This window comes from Diorhabda sublineata, chromosome 9 (assembly GCF_026230105.1).
Source record: "Diorhabda sublineata isolate icDioSubl1.1 chromosome 9, icDioSubl1.1, whole genome shotgun sequence".
Taxonomy (NCBI): Eukaryota; Metazoa; Arthropoda; class Insecta; order Coleoptera; family Chrysomelidae; genus Diorhabda; species Diorhabda sublineata.
Window position 1 is genome coordinate 6,462,406 of NC_079482.1, and position 19,564 is coordinate 6,481,969.

Genomic DNA, 19,564 nt, shown 5'->3' on the forward strand with positions numbered 1-19,564 from the left:
ATTCTTTTGGTATGGTCATGCATATAACGGCACAAACCAGAATAACTAAGACTAGATCTAGTACTATAAACTATGTCGTGTCATCGTATTCAGAATCCACCGAATGTACTGTCTTTAATTTACGTCTCTGCAATCATGAAGCAGTGATAACAAAATTTTTCGGTAAAATCCAATACTAAAAATGCTTCTTGCAAATTATGCCATATCTTTTCAGAAAAAAGTTTTCAAAACCCCAAGCACAGTTGTCAAACAACTGATTGGACCATCTTTGGTGATGTTGATTTCGAACTTTCTAGATTAATAAAAACACTAACTAGTCTGGCATCTACTTCTGTTCCCTTCAGGCGTATTAAAAATGAGCAAAATTAACCCTGGTCCACGAAAGGTTAACGCATATTTGTAGAAAACATGCGATCTTTATTTCACCTAAGGAAAGAGATAGAGTCTTCTTCACCTTACCATGATACTATATTCCCTCTCCTTAATAATGTGTACTCTAGCCTAAGCAGCCATCACTCCACTGTAGAACAGTAGAACCCCGGTTATCCGTGCCTCGATTATCCGTGTTCGCGATTATCCGTGGTGCGAGGAGAATAGTAAAAAAAAAAATCAGGGCGCCTGACTTTTGAGATGGAATACCCATTTCTTTCCTTGCTCAATACCCCCCTTTGGAGTAATAAATTAATGAAGATTTGTTGGGTAAAAAATAAACACCTTGAATTTATTCGTATGTACGTAATTATTAAAAATATGCACCCATTCATTACAAGAAGTATCCGTATCGGAGGAGAGAAATTATGTAAAATAAAATATTAAACTTTAAATGTGTACATATGTAATTAAGGTTTCAGACGCCTGACCTATTATTGATTCTGAGAAGCGATTATGGCTAAGTAGAAAGAGTCGCAAAGCCTGAATTGCTAATTCATTCCAGCAAATGGTTTTTGTTGATTTTCCCCCTACTCAAACCTCACTTTTGTTCACTTTCAGTGTTTCAGTAGCTTCTGATTAGTTTTCACCTACTGATCGGTTGGCTAGTTTCTTTGTTTATTGACTATGGCTTCAAAACGTAAGCGTGTCGTGCTTCCTTTGGAACAAAAAGTGTTCATTATTAACCGTGTCTTAGATCGCGGTGAGAGTGTAAGAAAAGTGGCGGGTGAGTTTGATGTGGGAGAGCAGACAGTGCGTGATTTAATTAAACGAAAGGATGAAATTTTGCGGTTCATATCTTCAGCTGATTCCACATCTCTGCTAGCGTCAGGAAGAAAAACAATGAGGAAGTCAACATTATCTGACATGGAATCAGCTTTGTTTGAATGGTTTAAACAAAAACGTGCTGAAGGGATTCCTATCTCTGGACCGATGGTTTGTGAAAAAGCTAAGTGGTTTCACGAAAGGTTGAATATTGATGAACCATTTGGAGCTTCACAGGGTTGGTTATTTAGATTTAAAAACCGGCATGGGATTAGACAATTAGACATTCAAGGCGAAAGTCTAAGTGGCGATTTAACAGCTGCTACAGTTTTCAATGAGGAATTTGATTCATTGATCTCAAAATTAAACTTGTCCCCCGATCAAATATATAACGTAGATGAATCAGGGCTCTTTTGGAAAATGTTACCGTCGAAAACATTAGCTGCGCAGTGTGAAAAGTCAGCTCCTGGACATAAATCTAGTAAGGAAAGGCTCACTGTCATGACATGTTCAAATGCATCGGGTACACACAAGCTAAAACTAACAGTGATCGGGAAAGCTAAAAAACCACGATCGTTCAAAGGAACAGACGTGAAAAGACTTCCGTGTAATTATTACAGCCATCCAAAAGCTTGGATGAATCAGGCTATTTTCAAAGAATGGTTTTTTCAAGATTTCGTGCCATCTGTGAAGAAATTTCAGGAAGAAAATGGACTTCCAAAGAAAGCTGTTCTCCTACTTGACAACGCTCCTAGTCACCCATCAGAATCTACCCTGAAAACCGAGGATGGGCTAATTTTTATCACCTACCTTCCTCCTAACGTCACATCATTGATACAACCAATGGACCAGGGCGTCATTTCTTCCTTAAAACGGAGGTATAAAAAGATTTTTCTCCGTTTCCTTCTCCAAGAAAATTGTGTCGATTCAATGAAGGACCTCCTCAAAATGTGGACAATAAAAGATGCCATTTTTGCTGTTTGTGATGCATGGGAAAACTTGCCATCGAGTACATTAAGACTTTGCTAGACAAAAATTTTGGACCAAGAATATGGGGAAGAAGACCACATGGATGAGCACGATGATGTACAAACTTGCCTTGAACTGTCTAGATCTATTCCAGATTTCATCAATGTTGACCGAAACGATATTGTTGATTGGCTGCAAAAAGATGAAAATGAGGAGGGGTTTGAAATCCAAACCGATAGTGACATTGTAGCGCATTATCTTAGTAGTGATACACCATCTACTTCTCAACTGCCTGATTCGGAGGAGATTGATAGTGACACTGACAATTGTTTTGGTCCGACAGAAGAGAAAATTCAACCAACAAAAGCAATGGAAGCAATTGATATTCTTCTGAATTTTTGCGAGCAGGAAAATTTTGATTTAAACGACGTCATCAGTCTCAGAAAAATCAGGACCGAGATGAGAAAAGTTATTGCCAACCGTAAAAAACAAAAACTGATAACATCTTATTTTCGACCTATGTAAATTCACTCCCCGATGTATTTTTCATTCTTTTTGTTTTTTTAATTACTAAGAATGCATTCGATTTATCTTTTCTTTTGTATTTTGTACATAAATATAAACTGTTGTTAGAGAAAATATGTTACGTATTTACTTACAATAGCGTCTAGTAAAATATTACTATCTCCGGGAATATCTCTAATTGGTATTAATTATGTTTGTACATGCTTATAATTGATAATTTTGATGTACTGATTTACATTTCTACAAAAATTGATGTTCAATAAATTTTTTCTCGATTAACCGTGGTTTTCATTTATCCGTGTAAGGGGGACCCCACCATTACCCCGGATAATCGGGGTTCTACTGTATCATTATTAAATCCCATACCCCAAAACGTGAAAGTTACAATTTTTCCAAAAGCATCAAATTAACGTTAAACTGATATATTAACGATTCAATATGTTCAATTCCCTCGACTCATAGCAAAGAAATTTTTCCTGACGTCATAATCAATCTAGTATTTACTCACCAACAATTTGACAGTTGACAGGCTTCGAGTAGAGCATATCTTGTCAGAGCCATCTCTGTATATGGAACCCCAACGGCGAGACGAAGGTGGCGCTTCACAAAACTAAATAAAATACGAGCAAACGAGTGCAGGCAAAGCTAATCTGATTTACACATATCACAACAAGGAATTTTACGTCAGTGGTTTGGCCGTTGTTTTTATTAAAGTTATATTCACCTGTCACAACAAAGTTCATCGCTGGTACTTATCTGTTTATATTCAATTTTAGAATAAATATTTCATCACTATTTTATTGTCGGTTCTGTGATGGGGATAACGATGGAATTTATGGAATCTGAATAAACTCTGTGAAACACGAATTTATGGCTACAAATATAATTTTGAAATTGTGAAAAATTAGGTAAAAGGAATGACGGCAGGAAAGAAAATAAGCATATTATCGAATGGTAAAATATTCAGGGATTAAATTGGATAAGTAACAATAAAAACTGTTTGAAATGAAATTAGTTACCCAATACTTTTATAGTAGATTCCATTAATAAAATTATTAAGTTGATAAAAAACGGAAAGGACAAACTTAGGAGTTATTATTGTACGAATATTTTAGTTCGAAATATCATAATCGTTGTACTTTTCAACAAGTTAATAAGCGTGCGTACAAGATGATAAACTAGAAAAATCAATTATTATGGTACAGATGATGTGTACAAGTAATTCAGACACGTTTTGACTCGCTCAGTATTAGGCGTATATATGCGATTTGAAATGAAGGAAATTAGGAGTCGAAACATGCTTATTTTACTATACTAAAGTTTCTGATTTAGTTGAAACTCAAAAATTCTAAAATTTTAATTGATACTAATATCACAAATATAAATAAATTAATGTGATTATGGAAAAAGAAGACCAAATTAGCATAGAGATGTAGCTCAAGTGAATTTTAACCAAGGTTATCAACCTCATCGCTTTTCTAGGTTACAAAAATTTGGATAAGAGAAAAAACAAAAAACCATTTTGAAATAAAAAAATTCAGGGTAATTATTTTTATATACATAAAACATAAAATACTTTATGTTGGAGAGGATTCGTGACATTTCTTCAATTAATGCATGCATTCTGTTTGAATATGAATAATGTCTTTTAAATGAAAATTCCCCAAAATACTGACGATAACGAGATCTAGTTCTTCCATAACGAATATCCCGCCAAGGTCTCTAAATATTTTGAGTATGGGCGTTGGTTACAAGATCTACAAAATTATACTGGTGGTTTATTGTTAAGTGCATCCACCTTTTTCTTGAAAGACCTCTATACCCTCGCCAACAATCGGAAATAATCGTGGTGCCAAGATAAATGCGTCCCGTAATATATTGTTGCAAAACCTTAGCGGATCTATTCGTAACATATTGAATAAAGCACTCGTTAGTCACCGAATCTATTACTTCAAACACCAACGTTCCACGAATGATACGGTCCTTGTGGTAGTTTCTTTTAACAAAATGCGCTTCATCCACCTGCACAATGTGCCCTTCACCAGCAATTCTTCTTGACATTTGGTTTACGCAAAACTCACAAACCTTAAAAAACGAACACAAATCTTAGGTAACATAATCGTCTTTTCAACTCGATATAAATAATCCTCTCGACAATACGAACTCCAATCAACTGCGGTAGTCGATGAAACATTGAAATCTTCCTTCAATTCGGCCGGATCTGGTGGTCGGTGATACAAAAAATTCGCGAATATTATGCACGTGTGTTGAATGTCAATATGCATTCCACGGAACCATGTTCCTGTTAGTGCACTTAAGGAAAATGGACAGCGAATTCTGTTAAAGACTCGCGATTTATAGAAAGCAATCAACCACATTCTGTACATATTATTGCACCTCTTGGCACTTTTTCGTCAATTAAAAAATCGATTAATTTTTTACGATTACCAGCGAGCTCCAAAAATTGATAATGTGTGATCATTTGCGCTCCAATATTTGAACTGATGAAATATTTATCATATTTCTAAATTTTTGACTAAGCAAATCATAGAAGCACACCAAAACAAACAGATGTAAACAAAGAAATCGATGTGTCGTGCAAATTATTGCGCGATGATTTCATTATTGTTGGAAAAAGTGCTACTGTGATATGATGCGTCATCATCTCCATGCTGTCTTAACATTAGATTAACCAAACATTGAGCTAAATTAAAAATATGTACAATTCAGATTGTCAGTATAACAACAGTTCGTGTCCAACAGTGGTTAAATTTCTAGTGAGACGTCTGATGGTATTGTACATGACACAAATTAAAGCAAAGTGTTGATTTAGTGGACAATCGACAATTTACATAAGAAAATGTGAGAAATTCATTGTTAAAAATATTAGTTTACTAAAAACATTGGATACAAACCCACGCTATTCAAGGACTAACATGCCTAATCGATAATTGGATAAATGAGTTTGAAAATAATTATTTGTGTCGCCCGTGGACCACAGAGATCACTTGGATTTTTTGAAGTGGAGAGAAAACAGTATCGATACTTTCAAGACAAACTTCGAATACTACGTGATGAAATTTGACCCGGACTCAACAAAACAAAACAACATTTTTACGTTTTTAATTAAAAAAAAATTATTATCGCCTTCAAAACAAACTCCTTTCGAGCGAATACAAGCAAATTACTAACTTCAATGGACTTATAACGAGTTCTACAAAGCAGATTTTCGAATTTTGATCACAGGAGAAAGTGATACGGATCAATACCTGACGAATGACCCTCGATTTGTGTTTGGCCAAAACATCAATCACAATCATGCTAGAATGTGACGGCGTATTATCATGGTTGAATTTTCATGAAGTATCTGTCCACATATCCGGTCTTTACGACCTATGTAAACCGCATAAAGTTAATCGGATAATTACATTAATTTTTGACAGATGTTGACGTGGCTTTTTCGGTTTCTAATTCTATAGCGCCATTCTCTAGAAGTAGTAGAATCGGTCACAGCTTCTGAAGATGCTAACGTCTCATTTTTGCGAAATGTCAAGAGCAAAACACCGTATATTTATGAATGGCCGTGAAAGCATTACACAATTCACCAGCCATAATAGTTTATGAAATATCAACAATAATTGTGATGAAAAAGTTCATTATATTTCATTAAAACCGAAAGATTCAACAAACAGGTAAATACTATAATAATAACTATATAACTATTATAAATTCAAAATTTATAAAAAATCTTTCTAGCTATTTTCGAGATAATTTGAGCCTTCCATATTATTTGAAACTAATTCTAAATTATATACTAAGCCCGGAGCTTGAGAGAAAGGAATTTAAGATAGCAGTTTTCTTCAATCGATAACACAGTACTGAATTATTTCGCATCTCCTTGGTACAAAGGCAAGCTTATACGGATTCAACAGAAAAATTCCAAGATAATGAAGAATATCAAGTATGTAGAGTAACACAGCAATGGCATTTTTGATAAAATAGTACAGTGGGCATAAATAATGTCGATTTCCAATATTCACTTTCTATATTATTATCGTCTTCTATGGTTTCATCCCAACGTTCAGCAAGTTCTTCAAAAAGTTGTCGCTATGAATTTTCAATTCCCCACTCTCTCCACACAAGAATTTCTCTATGGATCTGAAAAAATGTGGTAGGAAATCAAAATCACCAAGTTCTTCGATCTCATTCCAGTATGTGGTTAAAAACTATTTTGTTGTCAGAGAACCCGCTTTCGGTTAACAAAACCTGGATATTTCTCTGATAAAACCTCATACTCTCGCATCACCTGTTCACTGTATACCTTGGTATTCATAGCTCTATCATCTGGAATAATTTCAAAATATAGTGACTTTCATAATTCCCCTAGATACACAAGACAGAACCTCTCTTTGCGATGGGTTCTTGTAATTTTCCTTTGTATAGCCACCGATTTCCCCTATTTGGGTCAGTTGGATTAATCAATTTTTCCTTGAAAGTAACAATCATTTTTTGGCAAGATAAGATGTTCAGACACCTCTACTCGACATTTCGCTTGAATCTCTTTCAATTTATGTGGCACTATTCGATGAGTAATCTTCAGAAGGTCCAAGTGAGTCCGGTACTCAGCTAGTGTAGGAACTAAGTTGGTTTTCTGTTGTAACATCAATATCTCATGCAGGTGAATGACCTAACCGAGAACCATCTTCAAGCGTCAAATTTCCACCATTGAAACTATTAAACCATCGCTATTCCTGTCACTCATAACTGTATTTTCCCTTTCAATGCCACATATTTTTTTTGATGCAACGGCTGTTTACTTTTGTTTCCAATGATGTTTTAATTATATACTAATACTCAAAGTATTTATAGAAGACTTATTTCGTGATGGCTTTCTCACTATCAGAAATATTGTTAAATTTTGTGAGATATAGACGAAAACCCAGAGTTTCAGACGAAAACTTTTGGTACGTCGCATTGTATGATGAATTTCGTATTTATATATAACGTATATAAGTAACGACATGTAAATTGAGGCGTAGGAATTTACAATTATGAAATTCGACATTACTTATGAGATACTCTGTATATTCTATCTATGAATATCATTATCGAGAAACACTGATCCGTTATATTTATCTTACCAATCCAGTTTCTTGTATACCTACTCGTGATTCATTGACAGTCAATCAATCTCAACCGAACAATATACTTTCTCATTTACCCGTTTGATATTGCACCGTCTCCCACTAAAAACATCCATAATTTAATTTCGCTTCGCAGTAACTTCGCATTTCAATCAGCGATATCTATTGTGAAAAAAATTAAACGGCTAATAGCGTACTTAAGATAACGAAGAGAACGTCTGTATCAAGAATATATTAATACAACTCGGAGTATAACACTATGTAAGTACGACTTTGGATCTGTTTTGATAAACTTAACTTCTAATGAGTATTTCGCTTCTTATAAAAACGTGTTAGTCTAGAAAGAGGGAAATTGGTTTTATTTACAATTAGCTTTGTGTTAAGTAGAATATGCTAATAGTCCCACTACACTGAAAAATAAATGCTAGATCTGCATACATGGAATTTCGAATTTAGATGATAACAAGGAAGATCGAGATAGTGACCAGAAATATCAACTGGAGCAACTATGAATCAACATCTGTTGGTAGGAAATGAACAGACGGACTAAAGTTGAGAGTTGTTGAGATGGGCGTGCGCCAGCTCGTGATTTTAATACCCGCCATATAATTTATTATTCTATACAATGTGCCAACTCGTGATCGTGGTTGTCATGAAGATTAGACAACTCGCGATGGAAGATAATGCAGTTGTATTTTAACTGGAATGGAAAACAAAAATTTTAATATATATTGTAATTCAGTAAAGAATATTTTGCATTCTAAACACATAAAAATTAATAAAAAAATAACATGTTGTATGTATAAGATACTTGTGCCACAAATACATATTCTGTTATTTTATTTTCATTTGACATATTAATTTGTTTTTCTAAAATTGATTTCACCTGTCTAGCTTTTCCATTCTTACTAAATAATTAATACTTTTTATTTTCATATATATATGCAGTTTGATACTCTAATAAGAAATTTTTAATAGTGACAATATTTGGAGGATTCAGAAAAGTGAGAATGAAATTATTCACAAGGATTGCTCGTAAGTATGCCCATAAGTGTGGAGGAAACACTGCATTCTCGGCCATGTAATTTTCTACCAAATGAGCGCTAATTTTTGAATAGTTGAAAGTATTAGCCATATCTGCCATGAAATTATACACAAAGCATTGAATTACTTTTTCAGCCATTTGGCAGAAGCATCAGACTTTTTACAATCAGAAATTAAACCCAATGCTTGCATATTCTCGAGACAACTTTGTGGTAGGTGAAATCTGTATCCAAGTACTGTTGATTTTAGCCAAACAGTGATTATAGCTTTCTGAGTAGCCGTATCAAAATCAATAATAACCTAACTTAACTTAACCCTAGAATTTTTGGATTTTCCAGCTTCACACAGTAAATTAGGTAGTAAATTCCTTGCAATACTCCTAATGAATCCGTCACCAGTTGTGGACTACCTTTTCGTTTACCTCAAATATCCCTTCGATGTTTTGACTGTACTAAACATTTTTGTTTGAATTTATGTGTGGGAGCTCGTATTGTCGTGGTGAAGAATCATTCGTCTTCTACAATTCGTTTCTCCGATTTTTAGAACAATCAAATGCCGGTTTACCATTGAGAATTGACCGTTCTGCGTTGCTTTAGTGAAGCAGTGACAAGTCCAGTTTAGTTTTGGGTTTATATACGTAGATATATACTTCGTCGTCTGTCAGGAACCTATAGACGTCTTATGAAGTACCGCGATTGAATTTTCACAGTATTTCTTTTCACCAATCGAAACGAGGTTTTTTTATGCGTCTGTCAATTTCATGGTAAGTGAAATATCAGTTTACGAACAGCATCTATGTTTTCTGGTACAATAGCTGATTTTGAACAACCTTTATGAAATTCATATTATAGCGACCACCACTGAATTTGGAAAACCAGCTCAAGATGGTACTTCATCATCAAAAATTGAAGCGATTTGATCGGCACACTGCTGTTGGTTTGATCCACGTCTAGAATCGGAGAAAATCACGCCATTTTATTCCATTTTTTAACCAAGATGAATGTTTTAAGTATCTATATACAACTCACATAACACTCGTACACTCTTAAGACACCACGTTCTGAGTACGTTCAACATTAAAAGTTGTTGTTGAACTTTATTATGGAGATGTTAAATTTGACATATTCACATCAGCGTTGCCATATCTCGAAACTTAAGTAGCAGTCGAGCAAATATAAACATAAAGGAACATTATTAATTATTAAGATATAAATAAATAAGATAAAAATAGTTTGTATCGTGAATTTCTTTTCAAAAATATTTTGCAGTGTACTAGATCGAGAACACTTCATTTCAGATTAGAATTCATTAATAGCATAGATTCCAAGTAGTACCAGTACGTATAAAATTAAGGTATAGTTCCATAACTCTTATCGGATGTCAAGATAATCGTGTAGTAGCAGACTACGGTAACGAGCGGAAAAAATGAGAAAAGATAGAAGTCTTATCTCAACGGCGAGAAATTTTTTACTAGTGCACACCTAGTCGCTCAATAATGTAATGAGTCAATTAAGGGGAGCCCATCAGATAACACAATGCGCCTGTTCGTAACACTAATAATTACGAGGCGTTCGTTGCTCTGATACTCTCGCACTATTTACATATACACGATTCCGGAGATTTTATATCGAAGAACATGCCCGAGCATGTCTTAATTTTCGCTGATCTAGATCGAGAGTAATCTATTCAGAATGTCTTAAATATTCCTTTTATGCGAAAGTCTCGTTCGGTTACTATGTAAATTATTATATAATCTTTCTTCGATCTTGCAGATTGTTAAATAGCCATCAGAAGGAGGAGCAAGCCTTTTTCCAATTATCTCTCAGTAACTTTATTAGTTAACCGTTGAAATACGCCAGAGATGTAACGGAAGGGGTTATAACGAAATTGGAGTCGGAATCGAAGTTTTGAAATTTGAGTTGTCGGAGTCAGAGTCAGAGTCCGATGCAAATGAGAAATCTGCTGTACTTTATCCATTTGTTTATTATTTTTTTTACAGCTATATTTTTATTACAAGTTTTTATTAACAATCAGAATATTTTTTACATTCTATTCGTTAATTTGGTCGCAAGTATTAGATAATCCAACATCTATAATTTCTTGGTGAGGCAACCTCTTATACCTCATATTAGGTCTATTGGGCAACTTATTTTCACTCTTTTCGTGTTTCATGGCGTTAACAACTCCTCTAGTAGTGGATTTGAGTGGGTTTCTATAGTTTTGTGGTATTTTATAATCCTCTCTTGGAAAACTTCTTGTACAGTGGGCACTCCCAAGTCCACGTGAATGGTGTGATTTGCTACATCCCATGGAGCATCTACTAGTTGACGGAGTATTTTAGATTGGTATCTCAGAATAATATTTGTATTAGATTTGGTGGCGCAAGCCCACAACTCTATTCCATATGTCCATATAGGTTTGATGACAGATTTGTAGATAAGGACTTTGTTTTCAAGTGAGACTTTCGATTTTCTCCCTATCAACCAATGTTGATCAGATTAACTTTTGTCTGGAAGGTTCTGTTGGTTAAGTAAGATTTCAGAAGTGGGTAGTACTTTGGAGAAGAGTTCTTTAATTTTGTATAGCAGCCCTTGATGCCACACTTTGTCAAAAGCCTGTCCGATAACGAGGAGGTGTTTTTGTTGATAGTTTGGAAGTTCTTAATTTTTGATTGTATGTTTTATATGGCTATTCCTTCAGGTGCTGTGTTGTCGGGATGTGTCTCGCTAACAAGTAGTATATCTATTTGAATTTGTGTTAAAAACAGTTTGACTTCTTTTTATACTATTCTAGCCCATAGGCGTTCCATTGTGCTATTCTAAGGAAAATTAAGAAATAAATGTATTGGGTATTGTTGTTAGCATGTTTAGAATCATGCTATTTTGCTGGATTAATTGGTTTAACATGGCTTTGAATTCGTTGAGAAACTGTGTCAATGTATTAATCTCCTCTGTTGATCCAGTAGTATTTTGTAGGTTATTTTTAGCTGCTTCTGCGCATGATTTGTTTATAATTCCTTGGTTGTTTATTTTCTGTGGTGGTATATATATTTGGGTAGCATTTGGAGGTACGTTTTTTTTGTTTGCTGGGCTGCTTGTATGGCTTCTGTGGATTAGTTTGTGGTAGTGCTCACAAACTTTATAATTGGCAGGGTGTTCTCCATCTCACAGAGCACATTTAGCTGGCATGTCCCTTGTTCTCTTACAGCTTGGTAGTGCTGTGGCTTTGTCCACATTTTACGCATACAAATGGTTTATTGCAGTACGTTTTTGAGTGGCCGTATTGCTGGCATCTCGTACATTGTACTATGTTTTCATTTTTGTGTGGTGGTTCAATTTTAATGTTTGTATTTTGAAGTTTTACGAGTTTGTACACGTCTTTATTGTTTTTTGACGGTACCAATTCTACGAAAAACATATTATATATCTATGTCCTGATTTGTTTAGATCTTCTTCGATTTTTTTCGTGTTAAAGGAGTGTTGCAAATATTTGATTACAACTCTGTAGGCTCGTTCTTCTTTTAGTTGGTAGGTGTGATGTATTATGTTTTCATTCTTCAAGTAATTGGATAGTTTTCTAAAATTGTCTGTGGTATTACAACTTATTCTGACAACATTGTAAACCAGGCATTTTGTGATGTACTCTTCTTGTTCTAAACAGTCGCATATGTGTTCTATCATTTGGCTGTAGCTGATTACTCCATATACGTAGATAGAAGGGGATTTAGTTATCTGTACTTCGAAATTATCTTCTTCTATTGTTAGAGAACTGAACCTGTTCTTTGTTGTAGTGGTATTGCTTTCCATTCTGTCACTAGTTCCTGCTGACTTCTTACTTTTAGTGCTAATAACTTGCTGTCATGGTATTTTACTTGTGTTCTCCTCTTCATACGTTCATCTTCTCTAGTTGAGTACATTCGTACTAATTGCTGACTGTTGTATTCGCATTGCACATTATTATTGGTTGCAAATGGTTGTGGGTTGAAGGATGCTTGTTGCATTTGCCCATTGTAATAATTTTGTTGTGAATTTTGTGGTGTTGGAATAAAATTATTTTAATACGTCACTGGAATAGTAGTAGGATAAAAAGTTTGTACATACGTGTTTGGCTGGTAGTCCATATTTACATTTATTACCAAAAGACTTGTTTACATTTACATTTACATTTTATTATATATTTGATACTTTTAATGTTTTGATTGATAACAATTCAATTATTATAACCGTGGTTCCGTAGCGCTTTGAATAATTCAATGGTTTACGCTACGAATGTCAGTTGAATACTTATCAAAAAGTGAATGAACAAATGCAAGTTCAATAAAATCAATAAAATAGAATATACAAAGTTATTTTAGCCTCTGCAATTTGAGTACTAAGGGGGAAATTGAGTAATTTCATATGGTTCGTGAATTTTTTCACTCACAACAGTTTTAACAATCACATCAAGCACTATCTCAAACACTGAACGATATTATCCACTTCACTGCAATAACTTGTGATTTTCCTAAGGCTTTCGATTGTGTTGATCATAATATTTCAATTAACAAATTATAGTACTACGGTTTCAGGGAAAACCTCTCGCATGGTTCAAGTCGTAACTTACCAACAGAAGACTGCTTGTAAGGGTTGATACAAAGATGTCTTCTTGCAAGCCAATAGAATGTGGAGTGCCGCAAGGTTCAGTACTAGGCCCTATTTTATTTCTTCTGTTTATAAACGACGTCGCCTATCTAGACATCAGTGGTAAAATATGTCTGTTTGCAGACGAGACTAGTTTCTCTTGGAGGAGCTCTGATCAAACCGCTTTTCGTATAACCATATCTAATCACCCAATCATCCTTAAACCATTGTGCGATTCTAATTTTCTCTCTCAATGTTTCTAAAACCAAAGTTTCATCATATAAAAATACATTACTGCCTTTTTTATTAAATAAACCCACCATTGACGTAGTTGAATCTGTTGATTTCTAGTGTGGACAATGCCTTGAAATAGAAGTTACATATTGCCGCCTTATCTAAAATATTAAGTTCTTCCTGCTTTGCGCTGAGATCAGTTTCCAAAGAACTGAACTTATCCACCACTTATCCATAATTTATTGAGACGCATCTCCGATATGTCCTTCTCTTCCGGGGGACGTGCGGTGCGACTCAATATGAGCAAATGTTCAAAGTACAAAAGAGAGCTGTTAGATATTCACTCGGGCTGAATAGCAGCGCTCACTACTCACTGCTCACTTTAAAAGATCAAAAATTCTGACTCTTCCTTCCTTATTCATCTTTGAGTCCGTTTTTCTAATTCTTAAGCACGCTTCTCCAATTTCAGAAAGGCCTACTCCACGTTCACAGTTAATTAAGGGCTCAATATTTTACAATGCAAAAAATGCACAATCAGTTGCCAATTGAAATCAAATCGATATCTTATTTTCCCGCATTCTGCAATAATTTGAGGGCATATTTACAGGAAAGTGTCTTCTACTCTATAAACGATTTCTATTCTAATAATAATATTTAATTCCGGGCATGCTAAATATTGGTTTAATTTTACTATGGACTTATAATATACTAATTAGTGCCTATTACAATTACCTATAATTTTGTTATTCATTGTGGTTTTCTTCTGTACTCGTACATAATGTACTATTTATTTATATCTTCATTTATTTTTGTTTTTTAGTTTTTAATAGCTTTCGTCTACAAATTTTAACAATTTTTCGACAATAAATCATTTCTCTCTCTCATCATAAATAACTTTTTATTCTTAAAGATCTTTTACTTAAATCGTTATCCATATTTATATAGTGTGATTTGAGTAATAAAAAAGATTAAGTTCTATACAATTTTTCATAACAAGACGAAAAAAACTTATTTTCATTAAATTATTCCTACAATGCGAAATATTATATAAGATAGAAATATAGCACTCAGAAGTCGTTTTAAGATCGGTGCTAATTAATTAACTTAAGTAACTATCAATATCACAATATCAATAATTTCAGATTAACCTAATAATTTGTTCCAATACAAGCGTTCGATTTGAAATAAAACTCAAATAAAATGGAGCGAAAACACCGATACCCTTTTAAAATTCATGAGAAATTGATACTAAATTATCATTAACTTAAATACTTTTCAAAAGTGCAATATTAAGAGAATCAAATTATTTTTTTATGTAAATAATTTGATTCAAACAGTGGCGGAACAAATTAGCTCGATAAATATCGTTTGATGTTTCATTATAATTGGGTTTTTAGCATCCTAGAAACACCATTAATCTGCATAGAACCTTCTAGAATGGTTTTTCAATTTTTGCACAACATATCTGTAGATGCTTATCAAAACTATTATTCACAGATTTTTTATATTCTTTCCACAACTGCATATTGCTGCACTGAAATTATAGATGTTTTTAACTTTCAATTATGAACCAATTATCCGTTGAAAAAACAAGCTCAATTTTTTTGGCTGCTGAACCATATTAGAAACAATCTATAAATCACACACTCTCTTACATAGTCTAATATCCCATCCCTTCTCTAGCTACAACCCATAACAATCCGAGCTTTCGAACACTTATCTATTAATCGTGTTGCACTGAAATTATGGCCAAATACAATATAAAAATAGGACATCTAACATGTACGCAAGCGTACAAGTCGCCATTAATAAAGTGCTTTTGATAAAGTTAACCGTTCATATTAAATTCAATAAAATCTGCTTTATGATACTTTTTTTCCAAATCAATGGCTTTATTCTGATTTGTATATGATGTCCAAATCCTGAAGACTTTTACCTTAGACATGCCTATTAAGCATTGCTCCATTTTTTAATTCATTTTAGATAATTACGGAATAGGTAATCACTTACTTACAGAACCTATAAAGTGAACTGATTCGAGGGCGGTTTTTTTTCAACCTCCGATAGGCAGAAGACGGCTACTTTTCATTTGTCATACTTGTGGACAAGCTATTTAATATTTTCTTCGAGGAAAGTAGCCGCCAATGTAGCCTAAGCGTTCAGCAACAATAAAGTACAAAACAGACCTTGAAACATCTGAAAATTCCGTAGACAAAGCAGTTATGGCGAATCTGAGGTTTTCTTTAACCATTCTGTCAACTCATTGAACCAGGTCATCTGAAACAACAGATTTGTGTCCTTGGCCCCCTTCATAATGCACTATAATCGAAAGGAGCTGGAAGTACATAGATTCGTACTTCACAGCTGGATGTGTGAAATAGAAAAGGAAACAACGATACAAATCCTCCACAACTCATCAACACACGGATGAATATACTGGAACAGTGTAAAGCCTTATTAGGCAGATATATTTTTACACCTTTCGAATTTCTGAAAAATTTTCAACTGCTTTTATTATGATGACAATGTACTAAATCATTTTTTAAATCTGACCAACTGACAAATACAACGAATGACCAAGATGTCGAAATTGATTTTCTTGTTTCGGTTATACAATGATAATCGTCTTCGCCTGCGTTGATTTGCTGCATACACCAAGACTTAAAGCACGGTATGTTCCTCTCTTGATATCTTCTGCGATTGTAGGCACTTGAAGATCTCTTTGAATGACACTGCTAAGAATAAAGCATAGTGCATATATTTCGGAAGAATCGTATAGAAATTTTCGAAATTATTGTTACTTGGGTTTTTCGAGCTTCTTCGCCACTGTACGTCATAGATTCATATAGCCATTAATATTAGTAATTATTCTTTCTCCCGTATCATATGGAATAGTCTATCAGATGAGAGAAATTCTGTTAGATCGACACTCGCATTGAAAATATCATTTGCATTTTATAGATTAGTCCAGCATAACAAGCTTCCTCAAATGTCTGGACTATATTTGAAAATACTGTTAAACATATCGTTAAGTCTTTCAATTATATAGGATATTCTTTGTACAAGTTTAAGTGCAAATTGTTTCTACCTAAGGCTGAATTGATTATCTAGAATTATACGTTTCCTTTCAAAATTGGCATGGAAATGTTTCCAAATAATTTGGAAATAATAGGAAATACTAAGAATGATTTCCCTGACTTACAATAGTAACTATGATGTAAAAAGTATATGGATAACATAAATAATCAAATATAATTGGGAATTAATGGAACCCATACAAATTTAACAAATTCTCACAAGTTCTTCGGAAGTGTTAGGAACAAGCTCGCGAAATGGGTCTTGAGGCCGGCCCTGTCCAGCTACAATGGGATTTTAATTCGCGCGGCGCCTTCAATCTGTTTTTTTATAAACAACGCATTTGATGAGGTCTTTATTATAGAAGGTGGTTTATTACAGTACTCCTCTCAAATAATTTCTAGGAAAGTCTATTTATTTATTTATTGTGTGTCTTTTTGTTCCAGATTTTTGTGAGATTCTATTTGAACCATATAAATAAGTTTATGTAGCGCAGTAAGTTATTTTTAGATGAATACTCGTAGTAAATAGAAAGAATTAGTAAAAGTAATCGCAGAAACTATCTAAGAGCTATTTATAAATAAATTATTATAAGTAAGTGTAGTGTATAGTGTTTAAATAAATTAGGAACGTAGGAGACAGTGTTTATTAATTCGCCCCACGAATAGAAAGAGTGGATTTAAATTCGAAAAACGTTACAGAATCTATTTTATTCATTTTCCATAAATTTATTTATATCCGTTAAATTATTGTTGTTTCAATAACTATACTCTAATTGAGTTTCACCACAAACTTAAACGAAACTGATGGTGCCTTTCCTTTCCATCTAAAGCTGTCAATGAAAAATAGACAAATCTTCTTATCTCCATATCGAATAAGAGAACAAGAAAATACTGCATATCTCTAAGCTTTAGATCTCATTAACAAAATCTATCACCCATTAACTCCATCACTCTATTTGGAAACATATTCAGTACAAACGAATCGATCTACGAGAAGATCAAGTCTGTAAGTAAAAGATTACAACTATTTCAATGTTAACACATCTTAGATCGTGTAAGAGATATAACGATCTGGTTTCTTCTGACACATATAAATTGAGCCTCTAAATATTACACTGATTAATTTTTTCAAGTATTATCTGATTTGTAGTTGTTATTAATCATTTGTGAATTTAGTTAAGCGATTTATCACGGGAACATTAGGAAAGATATCTTTCACTTTTTGTATCAACATCGCACTATATTCTTGTGATTATATATAAAATATTTTGACTATTGAAACGTGTTTTTAGAAACGAAATAAAATGTGATTGTATAATTTTTTTAATATACAAACATACAAATAACTAAATATGAATTATACATAAGAAAACTGAAATGGATGACAAAATTACTTTTAAAAATGTACATGTAAAAATTAACCATACGGCAATCCTAAAATAACACACAAATCAATACACAGTGTGCTCCGAACTAAATATTTCAATTGGCAAATGATTCTGCATTTTTTGCATTGTGAAGTATTGAGCCCTTAACTACTGAACTTAACTGAACATGGAGTAGTAGTATGGGTCATGCCCGCCATTCCTTAGTGCAACGATATCTTTCTAAAATTGGAGAAGGGTCTAATTGGGCAAACGGATTCAAAGATAAATAAGGGAGTATGAGTCAGTATTTTAAGAAAGTCCCGGCAGTGGGCCCTGCTGTTTAGTTCGAGTGAATATCTCTTTTTTGTAGTTTGAATATTCGATCAAATTGAATCGCACTACGTAGCCCTCAACGGCTTATGGAGATGCGACTCAATAAGGGCATAATAAACTGTTGTATAGTTGGATAAGTTCAATTCTTTGTAATCTGAGGTTAGCTCAAAACAAGAACTCAATTTTTTAGATAAAGCGGATGTAATGCATTCATTTATTGTGGTAAACAATGAGATTGGAAACGACATTTCTATGTTATAGAAAGGGGCATTTTATAACTTAACTTTATAACGGCATTTTAATTTTCACATTTTAGATCAAAACAAAATTTATTTTTTATATGGTTTTGAAAATTACATTATATTTTCACTCATTTTTCGTTCGTTAAAAAAAACTAAAGAAGCAATCGTGATAATTCCAATTCAATCGCTGGCTTATAATATATTAAAGATGCTGTATGAATTTAAGCAAGATCGATTCAGAAGTTTCTGAAATATCGTTTCGAGAAAGGGTGTTTCGAGAAAAACGCGTTTGGACATGTGATTTATAATAAAATGTTCATCATATAGTACGCTTCGCAACAGCCACAGCGAAACTGATCTAACCGACGCTTCACGATGTCTTGATCAATATTTTATAGCGTCTGTCAATGGCCTTGGCTCCCCTTTACTTTGACCAAATTCTAAAAAGGTGTAGGTAGCAGTTAGATTTAGGGAAATCAATACAATGGGCAGCGGCGCTCGGCTTTCCAAGCTGTATGGCGCGCTCTGCGTATACCTGCTCCACTTCAGAACCATAGCTTGTGGAATATGATGTAAATGTGATTTTTTTGACCCGAGAAACTAGAGGATCCTCTTAACGTCTTACCAAGTCGATTCCGTCAAAATTAATCACGCATTGTCAAATAAATCAACTTCACCGACTAAAACGTCGAGATAAAAACGTGTATCACCGTATAGTTTTGCTAGAACTGGATCTAAGACTTTTGACAATCACAAAGATGTTATCTGTAAATGATAACCTTCTATAATTATACTCGTATCATGATAAAGTCATAG

At 33.8% G+C, this 19,564-nt stretch overlaps 1 protein-coding gene across 1 annotated transcript; it reads left to right on the forward strand.

Moving 5' to 3' along the window:
• The first annotated feature begins 1,056 nt into the window (after positions 1-1,056).
• Positions 1,057-2,223, forward strand: LOC130448989 (jerky protein homolog-like). The gene has a single exon (XM_056786622.1). It carries the CDS (start codon positions 1,057-1,059, stop codon positions 2,221-2,223), a length of 1,167 nt encoding a protein of 388 aa, XP_056642600.1.
• The last annotated feature ends 17,341 nt before the right edge of the window (positions 2,224-19,564 follow it).

Excerpts from the sequence above, each read along its gene's own strand:
- LOC130448989 (XM_056786622.1), top strand. The coding sequence starts at position 1,057 with ATGGCTTCAAAACGTAAGCGTGTCGTGCTTCCTTTGGAACAAAAAGTG.